At 45.6% G+C, this 20,919-nt stretch overlaps 1 protein-coding gene across 1 annotated transcript; it reads left to right on the top strand.

Moving 5' to 3' along the window:
* Positions 1–7,482: 7,482 nt before the first annotated feature.
* On the top strand, positions 7,483–19,858 carry T265_11508 (hypothetical protein; the record flags this gene model as incomplete). The annotated part of the gene is made up of 6 exons (XM_009178180.1): positions 7,483–7,545; positions 7,586–7,708; positions 7,751–7,837; positions 7,874–8,020; positions 8,059–8,361; positions 19,470–19,858. The coding sequence occupies 6 exons, from the start codon at positions 7,483–7,485 to the stop codon at positions 19,707–19,709; spliced, it is 963 nt and encodes a 320-aa protein (XP_009176444.1).
* Positions 19,859–20,919: the final 1,061 nt, after the last annotated feature.

Genomic DNA, 20,919 nt, shown 5'->3' with positions numbered 1-20,919 from the left:
ATAGAAATTTTGTATGCATTTTTTGTCTGGTATTTTTCACTTCATTCGTAAAATCTCCAAAACAGCTTGATGCTAGGTTTGGTTTGCAAAATACACCTGCTTGTAATGCCGCTCACTAAACAACTTGGCCTCTATTCGATTTTTGAGACAGATATCGGAGACGAATTTCACGGAACAAAAGTGGGTAGTTCGGACCGCGTTTGGCGAATGCGGATATGATCCAGCCTCCTAGCCAACCCATCGGACTTTCTAGAAGGTTGAGCATGCACCACAGCTTGACTGTTTTCTAAGCCGTCTTACCGCAAATTCGTTTTGAACCAAGCACATAGTTTCTCACAGAACGACGCTGTTTAAGTTTGTTCTGAAATCGCCAATCGGCTGGCCTTGACATCGAGCGGGTGTCGCCGTGCTGTCACATGACCAGCGGTTAGCCAATCAGATGTTGATAGCCTGCTGCGTTCGCTGCCGACGCCAGGATGGGCCATAGCGTACATACATGTATACACGGTCTAACCCACAAATTTTGCTCAGCTACGATTGAAGATTTGCCAAAGCTGCCAACCAAACCGTCATTCTGGCCGGGCGAACTGTGTTTGATCCCAGGCTGATTGGCCTGGGAAGTCAACTTCCCGAGGGTTTCTCGAGAGGCTGTATAGTGTTCACTCTATGGAGAGGAGGACTCCACTGTAGTTTGGTGTGAAGAAATTTTTGCCGCTTAACCAAGCGGTTTCCTACTTGGTGCGTCACCAGAGGATCTATTGATTCACTGTGTGAGCGTACTCGTCACAGACTCCGATCAGAGACAGAGTCATGGATGTTTCGCTTGGAAACATGTTCTAGCATGGATGCACCGGATCGTCTTTCATGGCGGTAGACCTATACTGGCATGTTTGGAAACGGACTGGCGCGTGTTGTGCACAAAGTGCAAAAGAGCAAAGTAACTTTGATGTACCGAAGGAGCACAAAGAGGAAAATTGCCCCATAGCCGCGAGGTGATGGTGAATAACCGATCTCTGGGTACCGCTACCAGTGGTGCGGTCAAATATACTGTTGTCGGTGCGAAAGCCCGCCGAATCAGCCACTAATCCTTTTCAACGCAGGCTCAAAATGATTCCTCTAAGTAGTGTGTGACAGGACCGAATCGATGAGAAGAACTGGAGAGAACTCGACCGAGAAAAACTCCGAGAAATACGTTTAGCGTGAAATACGTTTAGAATGTGTTGTCTGAACTGAGCGCAAACCAACTGGCTCAACCACGGTGAAAACCTGTCGACAAGGAAAGATCAGGGAACAACGCAGCGGGGGAACACAGTCGAGTTCTGGATCTCCATAAAGAGAAGTGAATCTTATGCTCACTAAAGCAAAACAGAGGTCGCTTGTTTTGAAAGAAAATGAAAGCAGGAGAACATCTGAGTACCTATTTAGGTGAGACAACAATGCATGACCCACTTTGCCTTGAGACAACCCAAAGATGTGGCACCGAGTCTGAATAGACGTCAGGATGCAGAAGGAACGTCATTAAGATCATGCAGCGTGGTGCCGCTGATTGCTTCAATGACGGTCTCAGTATCCCTATGTTCGTAGTGGACGAACATATCGGCTTCGATCGTAACAATAGATAATATAGGAGGGGGTGTAGTGTGAAGGAAGCGGAAGATGCACACAAACAATGTATACGGTGTCATTTTTGGGGGCGACGAAACAACAGCACAGCAATCTGCGAAATGCTGGTGTTGTGTTTAACAGGGAATGAAGTGCGGTTTGAATGAAATATACTGGGGGCCCAGAGATTAGGCTTCATTCATCCCAAACCTTGACACTGCGAGCTGAATTGAGAAAAAGTGATTTAGCATTGGACGACAAAACGTTTTGAGAAACGAGACAAATATACAACAGTTGCGGACGAAGGCCCTGAAACCCTTTCAACGTCTAGCTGCTGTGAAACCCGAAAGAGGCACGGGAGCTAATATACTACAAGGCTTCCGAAGCCTAGACAAGAGCAGTCTAGGTTCGGAAGTTGGGTTCGAACCACAGACCTTGTGATAAGCAATTTCGCGGCACTTCCGAGGTTCTAGTTGTAAATTTTGAGCTTGATTCAGTATAAACAGGCTGCTAAAGGGGCTATTCAGCAGACCAAATGACAGATAAATCTTATTATTGGTGGCAACATTTTTACTATTCGTGGGATTCCAAAAAAGCTCGAAAGGTAGAGAGTGAGGGCGGCCGTTGTCATCTGATCAATCTGCTAAGGATGGTAAACACATCAGGCTACGTTCTTGGAAGCGACATGCCAGGGCTCGAAACGGGCTACCGTCTGAGACGGGCTGGGTCATTTCCTTTGGGGTTCTGGAGCCTGCAGCAAATACCATTTCCTGGAAGAGGTTTGATACACAGAGGGGGCCACAAATGGCCATTTTCAGGTTCCTCTGATTCGTATACTAATGGATCCACAAAGTGGATGAGAGTTTCAAGTTTGTCGGGTTTAGAAGATTCGACGGTTTTCAGATAGGATTCGAAGGTACGAAACCAGGGATTCCAGCGTTTTGCTGCATCTGCGGAGTTTGGGTCAGCGTCGAAGAACGGAGGTCGTAGTTGCGGGGCCATTCTTATCTTAGACAAGTAAATTGAGACGTTTAGAAAGTGTCCGAGAACGAGTTAGAACAGAGTCCAGGTTTTCGAGGACAAGCAATACTTGTCTATGACACTGGTCAACCCTGGAAGATGTTCAAAACCCCGGTGTCGAAATAGCCATTGACGTCTTTGCTTGCGATCTGGAATATGCGCTCAAAACCGTTCTCGCCTTCGAAGGGGAGGCGAAGGCGAAGGTGTTTTTGGATGTACTGAAGTCATCCTGACCGTTCTCGCCTTCGAAGGGGAGGCGAAGGCGAAGGTGTTTTTGGATGTACTGATGGAAGTCATCCTGTCCTTTGGCAGGCGCTTTGCTCCCACGGAATTTAAAGTTATGCTCCTGGACATGCAGTCGCTGAACATGCCACCTATAACCCAGGATGAAGCGCTCGAAGTTGTGGTGCGTACGTACCTTACGTACCCTGGAAGTTGTTTAGTTTGTGACAGATGAGGACAATGCACGAATCCGCAGGACCCGGGTCGCGTTTGCTAATTTAGGACACCTACCGTCTCAAAGCACTCTACCCCTGAATATCAAGGGACGTGTGTATCAGGATACAGTGCGGACTGCTTTGTTGAATGACTGTGAGACTTGGCCTGTTCGAGCGGCGGGACTGAGACATCTTCAGGTGTTCGACCATCTGCAGGTGTTTGAACCACAGATCATGTGGGGTGGTGACGGAGAATCCGCGATAGGACAATTAGAAAGGTTGTTTTCGGTTGTACAACGGGAACTTTCATTGATTGGTGTTTCCAACACCAGAGGCTGTGTTGGTTAGGCCGTGTATTTTATATGCCGAACCATCGTTTTCCGAAGAGAGTGCTGTTTTCTCTGTCCGATTCAGAGTGGAGGAATCAGAGAGGCGGCCAACCATTGATATTGTGGAGGGGTATGAAGGAGGTTACGAAATGTTTGGGGGCTGTCGGTAGTAATCGCCTTCTAGGATGGGGACCGCGTGATTCCCAGTATGCCTGGTTGGAGGCGCTGCATGATATGGCTGCTAATCGATGTCACTGGCGTTTTTGTCATCAAATTCCATCCAGCACGTCGGTTGGCTCGCCTGCTCGCATGAAATGTTGTTTGCGTCGCACACAGTTTTGTAGCAGGCCTTTGCAGGTTTGAGTCGCATTCCAACGAGCGCGGCATAATTGTTTATGTTATTTAAAACGGGTTGCGTTTTGGAAAGATCCTGACCAAGAGCAGCAACAAGTTATGCATACAAAATGTCTGAAAGGGGAAATCCCGGGGCTTTTTGGCTCCCGATGTTTAAGAGGCAGGCAGCGGAACTTCAAGGCGTATATCAATAATAGAGTTAAAGATGAAGGGTGAGGGAGGGCAGTCTTGTTTTACATCAGTGAATGCGGTGAACTCAGGTGGAATCTTGCCATATATTCGTACGCACCCTCAGGAGTTTTCGTACAGTGCCCTCTTAATGGAGATAAATTACGAAGGAACAGATTTGATCTCTAGACACTGCTAAAGTTTCTGACGATCGATCAAGAAAAACGACCAATGTGGGTTTCACTTTGAACCTAGGTGATTGATGCAAGATATGCGACTGAGATACTATCTGAGTATACGCACCCGAAGTCCTTTGTTAAGTCGAGAAGACTGTCGTTGTATTCGGTATGGTTCTGTAATAACAACAAATAAACAACGGTTATTGATTGAATAGAAGTGTCAATGGTTAATACATAGTAATGATTCAATACGAACGTACATTCCAGATTGTACCACAGGTCTTTGAGCAGATCCAACGTCAATGTCAAGGAAAATGCAGGTGAAGTTTATACTCTAAGCAGTGTCTGGAATGTGGAATGAGAGTCATGAAGTGTCGGTAGGTGTGAAGGAATCAACAAGCGTTCACCGAACGTTACACTCTCCCCGGAATCGACAACTGAGTTGGATCGCTGCTTGGTGGAGTGTCAAGGATCTCAATGTTTCCTTCGAGCCTGCATAAGTGACGCACGTCCATGCGAACACGACCAGCGGCTGTTCGGATAATCGCCTCACGCACTAAACCGTCCGATCCTTCGACGATATTCTCAATGACGGCTTTCGACCACTGACCTCTGGGGGCGCCTTTGTTGACAACCAGAACCAAGTTTCCCGGCTGAACATTTGGATGAACTCGTGTCCAACACTGGGTCAATTGCGGTGTCGGGAGATAAAGGTTCAGCCATTTCTTCCAAAATATATCTGCCAAATTTTGGGCTTGGCGCCATCTTCTGTTAAATTTCCGACAAGGTATTTCCTCCGGAACGGAAACCGATTCGTTGCTGCGAAGTAGTAACAATTTATTAGCACTTACTACGTATTGATCATCCGGGTCATCGAACTTCTTCACCAATGGACGGTCGTTCAACATACGTTCTATTTCCACTATCGCTGTACACAAAACTTCATCCGTCAGCGGCTGTTCCTCCAGAATAATCATTAGTGCACGCTTAATTGAGCGGACTACTGGCTCCCAAACTCCACCTTGGTGGCTGGCTTTCGGGGGGATGAAAATCCAATCACATTCGCGAACGAGGAGTTCATTCCGAATCTTCTCTTGACTCCACGCACGCATAAGCACTACCAAGGAAATACACCGCGTCATCCGTATGTTCGAATAGTACGCCCATTTCCTGACAAAATCAACATACTCGTAAAGAATAAAACATCCTGTCTACCTGCCGACGTCGAATTAGCCTGCTACAACGAACTAGAAAATGCTACGCTAATTGCAATGGATTATACCGAGCCTTTGGTTTCTACCGTATGTCCACGCTTAACATACATCGGACCGCAATAGTCTACAACGCATATTGTGAATGGATCCGGGTAACACTGGGTTCGATGAGCCGGTAGTGGAGTCATAACTTGTTGACAAGGTTGCCCGAACCAACGACGGCATTTAAAACAGTCTTTTACTAGCGGTTTGACCGTTTTTGATTTTTCTCAAGGACACTCAATTCGAGCGAGAAGAATCACTCTGTGTAGTGGGAGTCGATGACTTAGTTAATCGATTATTGATCCGTTGAGGAGAATGAGAAGACGTCGCCTAAGGATAGGCTTTATTCAACATATAAGCACAGTATAGGCTGAAATGATAAGTGAAAGTGAATTAGTGGAAATAGCAGTAAAGCGTAACTTTCACTACACTCTGCCACCGAGAAGGAGGCCTACGCTATCGTTGAATTCATCTGGAAATGGCGGTACTATCTATTCGGAAGACCCTTCAAACTGATCATCGATCAGCGTTCAGTCACATTCACTCACGGCGGTGGACAGAAAGTAAAGTGAAAAACGATAAGGTACAACGCTGGAAGTTTGAGTTGTCCGAGTACAAGTATGATGTCATGTACCGACCTAGCAAGGAAAATCTTACCTCAGACACTGTCACGAAACGTATGTGCTCCCATGGGAAGCACATGTTTCATTTTGTGCGTTGCGAGAATCTCCCTTACTTCAAGCGCGTTATTTCCTGCAAATTGTGTGCCGATTCTGGAAATCCTCTGGTAGGCGAATTAAGGCCTGAATTTAAATTTTAAGTACTAAAGGTCCTTTGCCATCTAATACACGCAACCGCTACTTACTCACAATAATTGACGAGTTCTCCAGATTTCCATTTGTATTTGCGTGTGGGGATATAACCTCGGCAACTATGATTGACTGTCTCACACAAATCTTCCGTTTGTTCAGAATGCCATCCCATATCCATTCCGGCAGAGGTTCATCGTTCATGTCGTCCGGGATCAATGGCTTTCTTCTGGAGAAATGTGTTGCTTATGAGTCACACATCGGCCTATAATCCACAATGTAATGGTCAAGTTGAGCGTCTCAACGGTACCCTCTTGAGATCAATAAGCTGGGCCTTGAAATCTCACATTCTTCTGCCTTCCCATTGGGAGCCGGTACTCCTTGATGCTCTACACAGCCTCCCATCGATACTGTCCTCCGAAAACCAACCGAGTTATCCTGAAATTCTAGAACGACCGCGATGAGGAACAGAGAAGCCTGAGTCGATACATCATCCCCTGTTTTCGTCAGTTCATATGTGCTCATTCAAACAATTCCGGGGTGAATGTCACGATTTTTGTGTACTTATTATTATGCTTATCACATATACTCGTATTGCCTTTGCATGTACATTTCAGCTAATCCACGTTTCTTTCTAGACAATAAAATGTTGCTTATCCTCGAAAACCTGGACTCTGTTCTAACCCGTTCTCTGACATTCTATAAGTCCCACTTCTTAAGGCTGTAGACTGCTCCGACGGTCTTACACCACCCACCGCTGTCTAATAAATAATAATAATCGTTCAGCTGTAACACCCTTCCGGTGCCTAGCTGCCATGCCACCCGGAGGAAGCACGAGGGCTGGGATACTGCCAGGTCGCCCAGGCCTAGACAGGGGAAGTCGAGTGGCAGAGGTCGGGTTCGAACCACGAACCTTCCGGTCAGTAAATTCGCGCTCTAACCACTTGGACCATCTCAGGATAAACCAATTTCAGCGTCCCGACTGGTTCTGTCTTGGCTTGGTCAACCCGGTAGTATCTCAGCCTTTGTGCTAAGTTAAATGAGACTGCGAGGCAGACCTAGGACCAGTCGGTGTTCCTGATGGAGCGACAGGTGGTCATCGACCCTCACCACCGATAGCCATTGCATTGGAACGGACGGCCTCCAGCATCTCCAGTTAGTTCAGCTCGGGGTCCGACGCAAATAACTTTTACTTAGCATGCCATAAAGGGATAAGTGTTCAACTTTTACGCGTGTTTCCAGCCTGGAATGTGTTGGCTGGTTTTTCACCCTCATTGACATCGTTGCTTTTTGTTTTTCAGTTGTCTATCCATTGACTTGTGAAAGTAATGGAACTTCTTAAAGCAGAAATCGCCAAAAAGCGTAACTACTTGGAGAGCAGCAAACTTCTTGTATGTTTTCTCGATTCATCTTAATGAGGACATTAATCAGGGTGAAACCAAGTACTTCAAACGCTCTGCGTTGCGGGAAAAAGAAGAAGAAGAATACTGGACCAAATCTAAACGTGTAAAAGAGCAATCTGAGGATCAGAATGAATCTAACGTTTTTGATAAGGTTTGATTTTTTCTGCGCTATCCTTAACTTTTTTGTAAACAGAATGAAGAGGATGATTTGTTGCTAAAGAAATTTGAAGAGCGGAGTCGAGAGGAGCGCGAGAAAGGGCAGTTGATGCCGAGAAAAGAGGTGAGTTTAATGGTCACAGGATTTTCACCTTTCCAGGTCGTCCGGTTATTACGAGAAAGGAACCAACCAATACGTCTATTTGGGGAGAGTGACTATGATACTTTCCAGCGCCTGAAGCGTTTGCAACTCTTGGAACCGGAGTCAAAGGGAATGAGGAATGACCTAATTGCTGCGCTAGATAAGGTAGAATTTCCGCATAGTTTGGTCATATGTATATTCAGGTCGATGATGCTGAGGATGAAGAATTTTACTCATCTGGTCGTGGACGTGTGGCTGATGGTGCACATCCTGCAGAAGTCTCCTCATTGGATGTGAAAACCAAAGACGGAGGAATCAGTGAGGAAGAATTCGATAAGATGAAAATGGATCTCGCGCGTTATGTCGTTTATCGTGAAGGTACAGCAACAGATGATGCTACTTCGACGGTTGTGGCCATAAGCAAATTGACTCCCGTGACTATCACAACAGAAATGGAGCCAAACTTTCGTGACAAAGTCACCACTCATGTGCTAAGTTATTTGAAGGTCAGTTTATGACATTTTCTGCGATTGTAATTCTGTTTTGTAGAAGAAAGCGAACTCAAAATGTTTTGTTCGGTTTGTTTTTCGTAATCTATCCGTATATTTCTCCGTAGTAGGATTGGAATGTGATTTTATATTTCACTTGTTCTGCGAGGTTAGTTTGCTTAGACTAGACAGCCTTTTCTTTAATCCTAAGTAGCCGTCACAAAGACCTTATAGTGGTGTGACGGTTTGCGTGCCTCCTATACTCATTGAGCTACACTGGAGGGTGTTCTTGCGACACTCACAGGGTCTCTGGTACTAGATTCGGCAATGCCTAAAGGTCTGAGCAACACGTTCTCCAGGTTGAGGGTTTGTACATGTATGGCGATTCGTTCTCTAAAAACGGGAGTGAACTGACATTCCCCGCCAAACGGCGCTGCCTTATGATCAGGCCAAAGGTTTTGGTCGTGAATCCTAATCACCCTCCCATGTAGGTTTAGGCACTATGGTCCCAGCCTACGTACAATCAGTATGAAGTCCATTGTTTTCTGTTTGTCACGTCTGCTTGCGCCCCCAATTGACTGTGGCCCTAACACCACCAAAGACAAGTTTAACGGGGCTCTGAATTACCTGTTACAACGGGCTAAAAGCCGGGAATCTGAATAAACACGTACAGGCACCTCGACCGCTGAGCCAAATGCTTTGAACAACAATTCTCGTGACCACCTGTCGCCACTTATTCGAATCCTGGAACTGAAGTAAAACCCTGGACCGTGAATTTGGTACCCCTGTACGGATTCAGAGGTTTCTGACTGCATTTGTCATCTCAGGCGCCACCGAACTCCTGGTTTGGAGGACCTATCACCCTCATTGTTCAAGGATTGGGGCGAAGGTCAGCGTTTGTTTAATCTATTTGTCTGTATCTGGGAAAAGGAAACTGCCCATGCAACTGGGCGAAATTGGCGAAAGCGCCCATTTTTGAAAATTTGACCCGTTGTAACTGTGGCAATTACACAGGGGCCAGCTTGACTTCAGTCGTGACAACACTTGGCACCACTTGTTCTGCACCGCCCTACGGAGGCCCGTGAAGCATTGACTCGAGAGCGACAAGCGGAATTCCGGTCTGGTAGGAGCATTCCTGGAGTTCCAAGGCGTATTGGACTTAGCTGACCAGAATGTTGTCCTTAAGACGCCTTTTCCAGAAGGTTTCTGAATATCATAATCTCTTTGTATTCTCCAACTTTGGAGCGTGCGACAGCATGTGGGAAACTCCCCAAAGGCTCCCATACACAAGTTGATATCCGAAAATGATACCCACTGTCCCCATCCTTATTCGGTTTCGTGATGGGCGAAAAAATGAGACGAATGGTGCACAGTTCTCAAAACCTTGGTGGTCAAATAGCTGCTGACGAAAACCCTGTATATATGCAATACCCAGATGACATCATTCGCATAATTTAAGAGGAGATAGATTTTTCCCGCGAACTGAAAGACAGGCCCTAGAATCGCACATTGGGACTGCCAAACGGTTTATGGTAACCTCCTAGTTCCCCTGAAGTACAACTGGAACCTGCCAAGGGTCCGATGCATTTCTAAACGCATCTGCTATGCGTAGTAGCATCTAGAGTGAACCACCTATGCATAACCTCATGCGACCTCTATCTAGACTACCCCCACCCCACAGCCAAGCAGTTCGGATGTTGTCCACTAGGCAAGATCCGCCACCTTCTGCATTGTAACTTGAGTTGTTAATTCAACTGTCCATGGTGGGTACCCCTAAAACCCCCTTCCTCGGCTTGGATAATTCTTGGAGCTCTTCGATCACTAAACTTCAGCCACACTCCCTTTCACCTTATAAACGGTTCACTTCGTATCTTCAGCCGACAGTCCTCAAATCATTTTCCCGTGTCCGTTCAGAAGAATAAGTCAAAATAAACTCATCCTGATACATATTACAGCCTTATTCTGTCAAGTTTTTCAACAGGTACCTCATGATAAAACACCATATTTTTCTGTTGGTATGTGCAGTATCCTCAAAACAAATACAGGACAGTTCGGTCATTTGCATGAAACCGCTTAGGATGAGTTTAGAGATTCCACAGTTTGCACTTGGGTTACCCGGCGATCAGGATGAAATCTCTTGCGGTATCTAGCGTGTGGGAGTTGCACCCAGACCCAGGACTGAAATCAGTTTACCGGACTGGATCCTGGTAAACAATCGTCTCTGCGGCAGGTTGGTTTTCTGAATCTGAGAATGAGGAGTTTTATCGATATCTTTCACGACTGTTTCGGTCATCAAAAAGAATTGATATAGCAATGCTGGCGGCTGATATGAAAGCCTGATTGGGACGACTAAGCCTGGAAGAAGCACAGTTACGGGATAGATATGGAGTCGACGCTCACCGAACGGACAATGTTGGGTGGCTCTTCCTGGTAATTAGAAGGTTTCCGCACGGGCGCACACACCAAATTACATGGAGGCCACCAACTACAAGCCAATCGTGAACTCAATTAGCCTGTGTGGCAATCATCAGTCCATGGAGAGCCTCAATTAATGATTGCCACTCCATCTGGGGTGCGCAACTTGACTCTCATCATGCAGTTGTTGCTCGGTTATCACTTCACTTCCCATCAGCCTTACAAATGCCGAAGCTGGGCAATTCATTTCGTCAGTTTCGGTTAGCTTCAGTAGCACAACAAACTCAAGCTGATCTGATAGGAAACCTGGTGGATACTCAGTCACTCTGGTAGCGAAGATCGCTTGGAAGTTGAATGGAAGCAAGTGAAAGAGGCTTTTCTCTCAGCGTTTAGATATGTATGATCAAGCCATCCGACTTGACGGAATGAACACTGGATTTCGTTGAGATCAGCAGACTTTATTGCTTATATAGGGGACACCAGCATATGGCAACCAGAATAGCACACGCATATCTCTCAAATGCCCGGATAATAAAGAGCATGAGGAATGACAAAACTCTGGTGGGTTGCTAAGGTCCTGGAGATGGAGAAGGCCGCCCCCTGTTTCAGCCGATTCCGCCGACCGGCCAAAATAAGACAAGTGTCAGCGAAAAAGCCAGAACAGCGATCCATTCGCAAAACCATCGTCTTGAGCAATGAGCTGAATTCTTCGAAGAACGATTTAGCTGGACTAGTTCAGCACAGTCTGTGGAAGAACCAAAAGACCATAAAAATGGAATATCGGAACTAGCCCCCCATCAACAGCAGAAAATGAGCGTGAAATATCACTCATCCAAACGAGTTATATTTAACGCCAACCTAAAGCTACTACTCCGGCTACTACGGCTCCGGGCAGAGTCCCTACTATCCACTGCCTCCAGTCAGAGGCTAGGTCCCCGAACAAAAGCCAACATCCTCCCACTGCCTTGTGGGTTAGACTTTTGGGTCAAAAGCTCAAGGTGGGATACCTGGGCTTAACTCTTCTTACTCGGTTTGGGCAACCGGGAAGTATCATGCGCCCGCACAGCTCTGTGTCCACCGATATCCATCCCCCCCCCCCCCACTACACAAGCACATGTTGCTGGGTCATTTGACTGTTAGTTACCTGACCGAAGAGCCTTATCCACCCCGCTGCTTATTACCGATAACCTTTCTAAGTCCATTAGGTCCTTTCAATGTAGAAGCTTTTAACGTCTGTACTTTTTGACAAATTGGCAAACAGGCAATGCTTTATGAAGCCTTGTACTCCCTTAAAGTTGATCTGTGCTGTGTCTATGAAACACGCATACAAGAACCAGGCTTGTTATTCATCTCAGATAACTAAGGACGAACTCAGGTCTTTCACCTTTCTTCCTCCATGTGTCCGGTGATCCGGAACTGATGACTTATGGAATATATGGTGTGGGAATTGCACTCAGCCCCAGAGCTGAGTGCACTTTGGTGGATTGGATCCCAGTGGACAACGTCTAGGCGCCGTCCAGTTATCTAAATCAGTCAAGCTCAACGCCTCGGCATAAAAAATCGGTGCCTGCTTGTAGTATCGACTACAGTTCTGACACTGAGAATGGTACTTTCTATCAAGAGTTATTCAGGCCCATTCGTTAAGCTAGAAGCTCTGATACTGTGCTACTTGCGGGCGATGTGGATGCTCAATTTGGTCATCTGATCTCCTTGGGATCACATTAGGTCGTTCAATTCGGAGTGAATTCTCGTCGCACAGACATAGTAGAGCGGCTCCTCCACTTGTGTGCTGATGATCAATTGTTCCTGACCAGCACAAACTTTCAGCATAAGCGATCGCCTCGTGTAACTTGGCAGCTACCAACTGCATTTCAAATAACATGGCTATCAGCCACCAGTTCGGAGCTACAATTCAAGCCTGCTGTTCTTTGTGGGGCACACAACTTGATTCCGATAAAGCCATTGAGCGTGCAAGCCTGAGTGTTCTTTTTCTTTCAGGCCCTCGCAAGTCGGCAAGCAGTATGTCAGTCAACCATCTTCGAAAAAACTACCATAGCTCAACCGTATCGATCCGAGCTAGCCCAACAACTCCGCAATAAACCCATACTGTACTGGAAGGTAGCATGTGGTTGAAGCGTTTCAAAATATGAAAGGAGCTTTGTTAGCGGCATTCAATGCTGTCTGTCTGAATTCTCCCATTTGACCGCAAGACTACTGGATGTCGTCGAGACCCATGATTGATGCTAGAAAATCCATACCAGCAAGTAACGATTACGACGGCGGGCGCAAATCCCTCAAACGCTAAATAATGAGGAGTCTAAGGAAAGACTGAGAGCTCTGGTGGACATCGAAAGCTCGGGAGATGGAGAAGGCTTTTGCTACCCGAAACAGCCGAGCCCCGTACCAACTGATACGATCGACTGGAGAGCAGCGGTCAGTAGAAATATAAGTGAAAAAGGCGGATGATTATTTCACTCCCAAAAACGTACTGGAGAGATGGGCCGAACATTTCGAAGAACAGTTTAGCTGGCCTCCTGCAACCCAGTTTGTGGGGATCGTGCATACGGGCGAATGGAATGTAAAACTCAATCGCCCGTCGTAAGAATAGATGAAGTACGAAATATCCATACTGAAACGTGAGAAAGCACCAGCGCCGGACCATCTGTATCCAATCCTCTCCAAACTAGGCGGAGAATTTCTGGTAACCCACCTAACAAAGCTTATTGGCGTTATGTGGAACAAAGACAAAGTGCCTGCAGAATTGAGAATGTCGACAGTCATCCCTATCTTCAAAAAGAGTACGCTGACACTGTGAATTCACCATGGCTGCAGAATTGAGAATGTCGACAGTCATCCCTATCTTCAAAAAGAGTACGCTGACACTGTGAAATTCACCATGGCGTCAGCCTGGTAGCTGTGGCATCGAAGGTCCTCTTTAGTCTCATCCTTCGAAGGCTGACTGAACACAGGAAGAGGGAGACCCGCGAAAACCGAGCTGGGTGCCGTCCAGCAAGAGGGTGCATCGACCACATCTTAATCCTCTGACAGATTCTAGAATAGTGACACTGCTTCCAGTAACCAACAGTAGTCCTCTTCCTAGACTTGAAAACTACCTTTGACTGAATGAATTGTCGTGCACTATAGAAGTGTCCGTGAAGCAAAGGTATCCCCCGTAAATTCTTGACCCTCCTTCAAGCTCTATACGCCAACTTCCGTGTGTGAAGTTCTACGGGGAACTCTTGCCTCGATCTACCACCTTAAGTGGTGTCAGACAAGGCTGTCCTCTTTCACCTTTTCAACTTCGTCATTGATACGATAACTCACTATCAGCCTCTAATGCCTATGGGGTCGAGGTTATTCAAGATTGACCGCTCACAGATATCGAGTACGCAGACGACATAGCTCTTCCTGGATCTGATGCCGTGTTAATGCAAACAATATTAAATAATCTAAATGATTCTGCCTCACGGTTCGGCTTGCGCTTCACACCTGCAGATTTTCAAGTGATACTGTAAGCTTGAGGCTCGAATCCTAGCCTCATGCTAATTAATTTCCGGCGTTCTGAATAATCCTTGCTTTCGTTTTCGCGATGACTGGTTTGGTTTAGTCGTTCTCTTTCAGGTTTAACTAGATGAGGAAGCCACTGTTTACGAATGACTTAGATTACGGGGACTGACTAGCATAACACAGGTATGAGTCGCAGAGCTACCGGAGTCTTGAATTTATGACTTTACAAAGAACAGAAAATGCTATCCATTTTTATGGAAACTGTTAAAACTTGAAGTTAATAGTGCATTTTCACTACCTCAATAAGGAATGATGACACTCCTTATTTGCCATCTCCTCTGAGGACACATCCCCCCCCCCGAAGTTGTCTTCTTATACCAGTAAGTGCTTACTGAAAGTTCCTCGTTTTTTTGTGTGCCTCCATAAGTGACACTTTATTTCTGTTGTTTTATCTAATGGTAGTTGATCTGCTCGCCCAGCTGGGGAAACCACAATATATTGCATCCGGTTAACTGAAGAATTTCGAGCCACACATCTGTGTATTTCGTATATTCCACGTACCGAAAACGACTTAAATGATGTACCTCATTTCGTTTGGCTTGTAGATATTTTCCCGTAACTTTCCGCTCGCTTTTTCCTGCTATATTTATTCTACCTCGTCCCACTTTGTTTCTTGCAGTTTCTTCTATCAAAGTGGGGCAACATATTGAACTCCCGATCTAAAGAAGAAAAGCTCTCGTATCTTGGAAAAATTAGCAGTGCTACCTATACACAAACTGTGGACTACATCAAGCCACTCCTTCGTGCTCTGCAGCACAGGGTATGTTTACCAGTTTCTAGTCCGTGTTTGTTTCCTTGATTAGATGTGATTGCTACTCCGGAGAGACTCAGAACCCCGATATAGTGGCCTATTTCAAAGATATCCGGTGTTCACCAGCTTGGACTTCTTAGGAGTCATGGCAATCCGTACTCAGTGTGACCTCATCTAATCGACTGAGTCGCACTTGCATGTAAATTATCTGTCAAACAAATACCATAGCCTGACTACACTTAGTCTGTTCGTCCGGTCGCGGTACCCGTTCGGTGCTTGGCTATCGATTCTAGAACAGTTACCCCACCCGAAGAGTTTCATATCGTGCTGTTTTCATTTTTTTCAATGACAATTCAGGTAGTAATGACCAGTCTGTGCTTAGTGCTTAAACGTTTCAATAAATCCGAAGCCCCTCTTTTCTAGTAGCGGAATCAGGACGGACAACAGTGCGTATCAGACCTTTCTGTGTGAGCATGCTCCGTATCGGTTGAGAAAAAAATACTCGTCAATAGTGGAACACACTCCGTTCGTTGTCATACGTCACCCAGTGATTACAGCTCTCAAACAGGACGCAGAAACAGCGTTTATTTAAGCGTGAGCTCTTAATTGGTGGTGGTATTTAGGTGATCGAGTAATAACTTCAGTCCACTGCGGATTCCATACATACAGCCACCGTTCGGCAACAGTACCATGGTGTTTAGGCACACTAGTCCTTATCAGTATCAACTCACAATGCAGTTGTCTGTGACTGTGAGCATCTTGATGCTTTGGACTTCGTGGCATTCATAACCCATAATTTAGGAGTAAGTTTACATCATTGGTCTATGAAGTGACGGATCTTTCTTATTTCGTCTAAAGCAGTCAGTCGAGGAGGGGTGGTTATTTTAATGCCCAGTGAAGCGAAATGGCTGAGGTAGTCGCAGGTTGTACATATTAATATAGTGGCAGTCTTTTAGGAACGGGTCCGTACTACTTGCCTTTTGGTCAGAAGCAAAATACGCTTGAACTCGAACTAGATTTGGTCACTAGATGGTGGTGTACACCATTTCTTCGTTCATTTCGTTTTTCCTCCCCTTCTCAGTGTTGTCGTGACGATATCCTGGATTCTTTGGTGAAGATTATCACGCTCATGATGGACAGAAACTACCTGAAGGTAAATTCGTGACGGTTTCATGGACAAACTATTTTCCACTCTCCCTAACTTTTATCATAGGTGCTGCAGTCTTGTATTACATTGGTTTCAGATTAATATTCCTTGTTTTTGAATCTGTCGTGCCTATTTTTGAAGGTAGCATTCTTGTTTTGTCATCGCATTTGGTGTTAGTTTACGAGCTGCAAATCATCTAAGTGATCCATGGGCAACTTTCAGTTGGGAAACCCTTTTTGTGGATATAATTCGCAACCACGAACCATTGTCCCACCGGAATTGGACGCAGGTGAAACGGTCTGTGTGTCAAGGATGTTCTTTCATTAGTGTTTGATCATTATGTTCGTTCATTGTGTTCGTTATGTTCATTATGTTCGATCGACTGCTGTAACCATGTGCTTGCGACTGTTTCGGTTAGATTGATTGATCAACCTTCTGTTACCTCATTCCCTTTTCACTATTTGAACCTCTTAATCCGATCGCAGTATGATCTGCAGCCGTCGAAGTTCGGTATTGGTTTATCCATGTACCGGTTCTTTCTGATGACCTATCCAACTGAACAGTTATCACGTGCTGCTCCAGTCCACAGACGAATAGCGCTAGGAAACACGGCGAGACGGTGTGAAGCGGAAGAGTGGAGGTGAAATGGGAGAAGCTAATGACGCCTTGGTCAAAGGTGCCGACGGACTGGAGGTATAGACTGAGTATTTTGAGAGCTATGTAGTTAAGGTAGGATCTGTGGTCTAAGAGCATCGTCACGGAGTTTGGAACGACTTTGGAAAGAGAGTTAGTGGTGGGAAAAGTTTCTGCCTCACGGGGAGCTGTGGCGTTGTCTAGGCTGATGGACTGATCTGCACCACAAAAGTGTTATTTTCATTTTAAAGGAGGTAAAGTTGAAGAAAAGTATATGTTGAACGTAAATCGTGGGATGGTAATGGAAAGGCGCAGAGAAAGAAAGAATGTGAGTCTAGACCTCTTTCTCGAAGATAAAGCTGTGGTGTAATGAGTACTCAAGAAATAGGAGAGGTGTTCGCTCACCTCCGCCGGACATGTTTGTTTCACTGAGAAAAATAATAGGTGGAATGAAACCCGAAAAGACATGGTGGACCAAGCATGTTTTGGAACGAGACTTTGAAGTTATGGAACAAGGGACATCCCAACTCAGATGCTCGGTGTGAGGTCTGTACAGATTGGATGGTTTCCCTCCCCTGGAGAGCAGCATCGGCCATCTGCCATCCATGTTTCAAGTACCTCGTCGCTCATTTCTGCCCAACTCCATGTGCATATAGGAGTGGTGTGTGTTGCAGTAACAAGTTCGATAAGGTGGTATATACCCTTAGCAGAGTTCCAAATACCACCATACTTGATTGTCTTTTTGAAGCCATTCCTAACTAAATTGGTTAGTGAGCCTGTTTTGGCTCTGTATTGTTGCTCACACTTTTTCATCTACAGGATTCTCCATTTTCTAATGTTCGCATGACCATGTTTCACTCATGACATTTTGATGGTGCTGCATTACGTTTGTCCTCTAACTATTTGAAAAATTTCCCGAATGAGACTTGGAAACCTTGTGTCCTTAGCCCTATACTTTCATTAGCGTTCACTTAAGCGAAAGGCTGATGGTGCTGCATTACGTTTGTCCTCTAACTATTTGAAAAATTTCCCGAATGAGACTTGGAAACCTTGTGTCCTTAGCCCTATACTTTCATTAGCGTTCACTTAAAGCGAAAGGCTTGTCAGGATAAGCTTGCATTCCTTGTGACCTTAGCGAATTACCACTATCAAACCACGTGATGTCGACCTTCACTTACATTTTTTGACAGCCTGGTACTGAATTGAGAGAATTAGGTAGTTATTCACGTAATGTATAAGTGGAAGCAGCTCACGAATTTTCTGGGTTTCACAGTGCGTGACTTGCATCCTCTGAACATACGCCACTCCGACTTTGGAAACCAAGAGGAGAAGGCGATTTTGTTTGTAGAAGATTTCTTCTCTTGACTACCCGAGATGAATCACCACATTGAAAATGGCCCGCGTCGTATATCTAGATTCATTGGTCTACCATCACATCAAACGCTTGGCCTCATAAGCACTGATAACACACTATCTCACCATATGGCTTGGCAATGGATTTAGATTGGGACGCGTACGAAACATTTCATCTGAGCAATATCGAAGTAGTAGTGCGGAGTGAAGCTTAAATTTTGGATGAAATCATGTGCGGTACGTCGATAGGTTGCGCTGGAATACATCTTCCTGATAATAAAATTGTTCAGCTGTAACACCCTTCTGCCGCCTAGCTGCCATGCCACCCGAAAAAAGCATGAGGGCTGGGATAATGCCGGGTTGCCCAAGCCTGGACAGCGGAAGTCGAGAAGCAGTGGTTGGGTTCGAGCCACGGACCTTCCGGTCAGTAAATTCTCGTTCTAACCACTTGAGCCATCTCGCCTCCACATCTTCCTGATAGCATATTTTGTTTTCCTGGCTGCTACTGGAGTTGAGATAGGTGACCCCAAAGTCACTCGTTCGTAGTCAGAGCCACAACGGTTGATGGTAGCGGTTGGTCTTAATCAATTTTACCGTTGTATCTTGTCTGTGGTCAACCTTCTCGTGCTTTTTTTAATTGGATGGCTTCATATAAATAGAAAGGTTTGCGAACGTCGCGTCTCCGCCGCTATAGTCTGCGTCGCTGGATCGATGTGAAGGGGCGTAGGACGTTATAACAGCGGTACCTGAACCATCATTGGATGCTCAATCGTTCCAACTTCCTTTGAGTATTCTCCTTGAGTGGAAGACAATAAGAGCTGTGGAATTGGGTTTTAGTGATAGGAACTGGAAGCGATGCTCTCTAGGATAGGCGGGTTGGCTTGTCTTGTCGGTGTCTCTATCCATTGTCTTGTCCCAGCCCGGTAGAGGAAATCTGTCGATTTCTGTAGGTGGTGTGTTCAAGCCTTTCATAGTTTGTGATCGTTTCATTGACCGAGCACCGCCCATTCGTTTCCAGTTCATTTTCAGCCTCTTAGACAAGACATGTTATCACAGTGTTCGATGCTCTTTTTCTATGGATCTGAAGTGCTGACTACCCCACTTGACGGATAAGCAACTGACTCTGTCGGCTGCATCCACGTGCGCATCTACGAAATACCTTTAATAGTCTGGAGTAAAGCATGCACTCTTAATCAGTCCATTGATTCCATCGTCAATCATCTCATCACTCTTCCCGTAACTTTCCTTCAAATTTTACAGGCCAACGACGCCTACCTTGAGTTGGCTATCGGCAATGCCCCGTGGCCACTCGGCGTAACGAACCATGGCATTCACTCTCGTACTGCACAAGAAAAGATCCACGCAAAGAACGTTGCTCACGTACTAAACGACGAAACCCAACGAAAATACATCCAGGCAATCAAGCGACTCATGACCCAATGCCAGAAGTTTTATCCATCGGATCCGTCAAAAAGTGTAAACTACATGGGCACCTGTTGACCCCGTGAACTGCGGCTACTGCACTGTAAATTGGCTGTATATTACTTCTTTTCCAGTACCCCGAACTCTGATTCAAGTATATTTACTCGTTTGCACTGGCACTTCGTCAGGAGAAAGGCTGTTTTCCTCCACTAACATTATATTACTTTTCCATAAAAACCTGCTCTTTTGAAGCCTTACATAGGCGGAGGAGGGCTGTAGTTTCACATACCTCTGTAAGTGTTTTCAGCTTAATGCTGTCAGTCGGAGTTTGACCACGATACCAGTCTGTGGATACAACAGCTCAGAATCCATCTACCTTATATACTACACCTATGGCTAAAATCCAGACGAAGCTTCAGCGAGGTAGGAGAAGTACCATATGTGCCCTCCACAGTTTCGGCTTCTCGTTTAGCTGGAATGCAGCTATCGCAATCCGGACTGTTCACTTCGTGAGATTGTGATTTGAAACTGGCTTAGTTGAATCGTCTGTCACCGATGGCTCCAACCAGGGGCCTCATGAAATGCCTCTAGGTTAGTCTCTCGGTCTGCTAGATTTGACCCCCGCACGGCAGGTTGTCCCGGTATTACTCAGCAATAGGATTTCAAAGTTTGTGGGCTTCAAACTACCTACGGTGGGCGAGTAGTTTTAATGCAGCTGATAAATTTTAAAAATATATACGCCCTTGTGTTCTGCAACTCAACATTGCTTGGTCAGCTTTAGAATACTAGTGCCGCATTGAATCAGGTAGCCTATCTCCTCAATGCTTACTGGTTTCTTAGTATATTCCTATGTAACCATTACTCACAGTTTGGTGAACAAGACCTTTCCTGATCGAGTCATCTCGAGTTTGTCAAACATGACATGCACTTCACGGGGTCCCAAGAAATTCTGCTGACGAGAGGGATCATGATAATGGTCAGCTCATAAGACTGCGGTGTAATCAGGTCTTTCGTCCGTGCTTGGTGGTCCGCTAGTTCGGCTCTGAAGCACATGCCATCGCAGCTAGGGTATTGTCACTTTTAGGGATAATGAATCATGATTCACAGTAGTAACGAATTATGTTGTTAAGAGTTTAATGCCTGTCAGAACTGGCGATGTAAACGGTCATAATCTTGTGTCGTTTGTTGGATTTTGAAAAAAATTTACTGGCTACCATAAACTGGGTGGGCACAAAGGAAAATCTGTCAAAACAAGCATATTTCGTCTGGCATTTCATGAGACTGATTT

This window comes from Opisthorchis viverrini (genome assembly GCF_000715545.1).
Source record: "Opisthorchis viverrini unplaced genomic scaffold opera_v5_508, whole genome shotgun sequence".
Taxonomy (NCBI): Eukaryota; Metazoa; Platyhelminthes; class Trematoda; order Opisthorchiida; family Opisthorchiidae; genus Opisthorchis; species Opisthorchis viverrini.
This window is presented reverse-complemented; position numbering and strand designations above follow the sequence as displayed.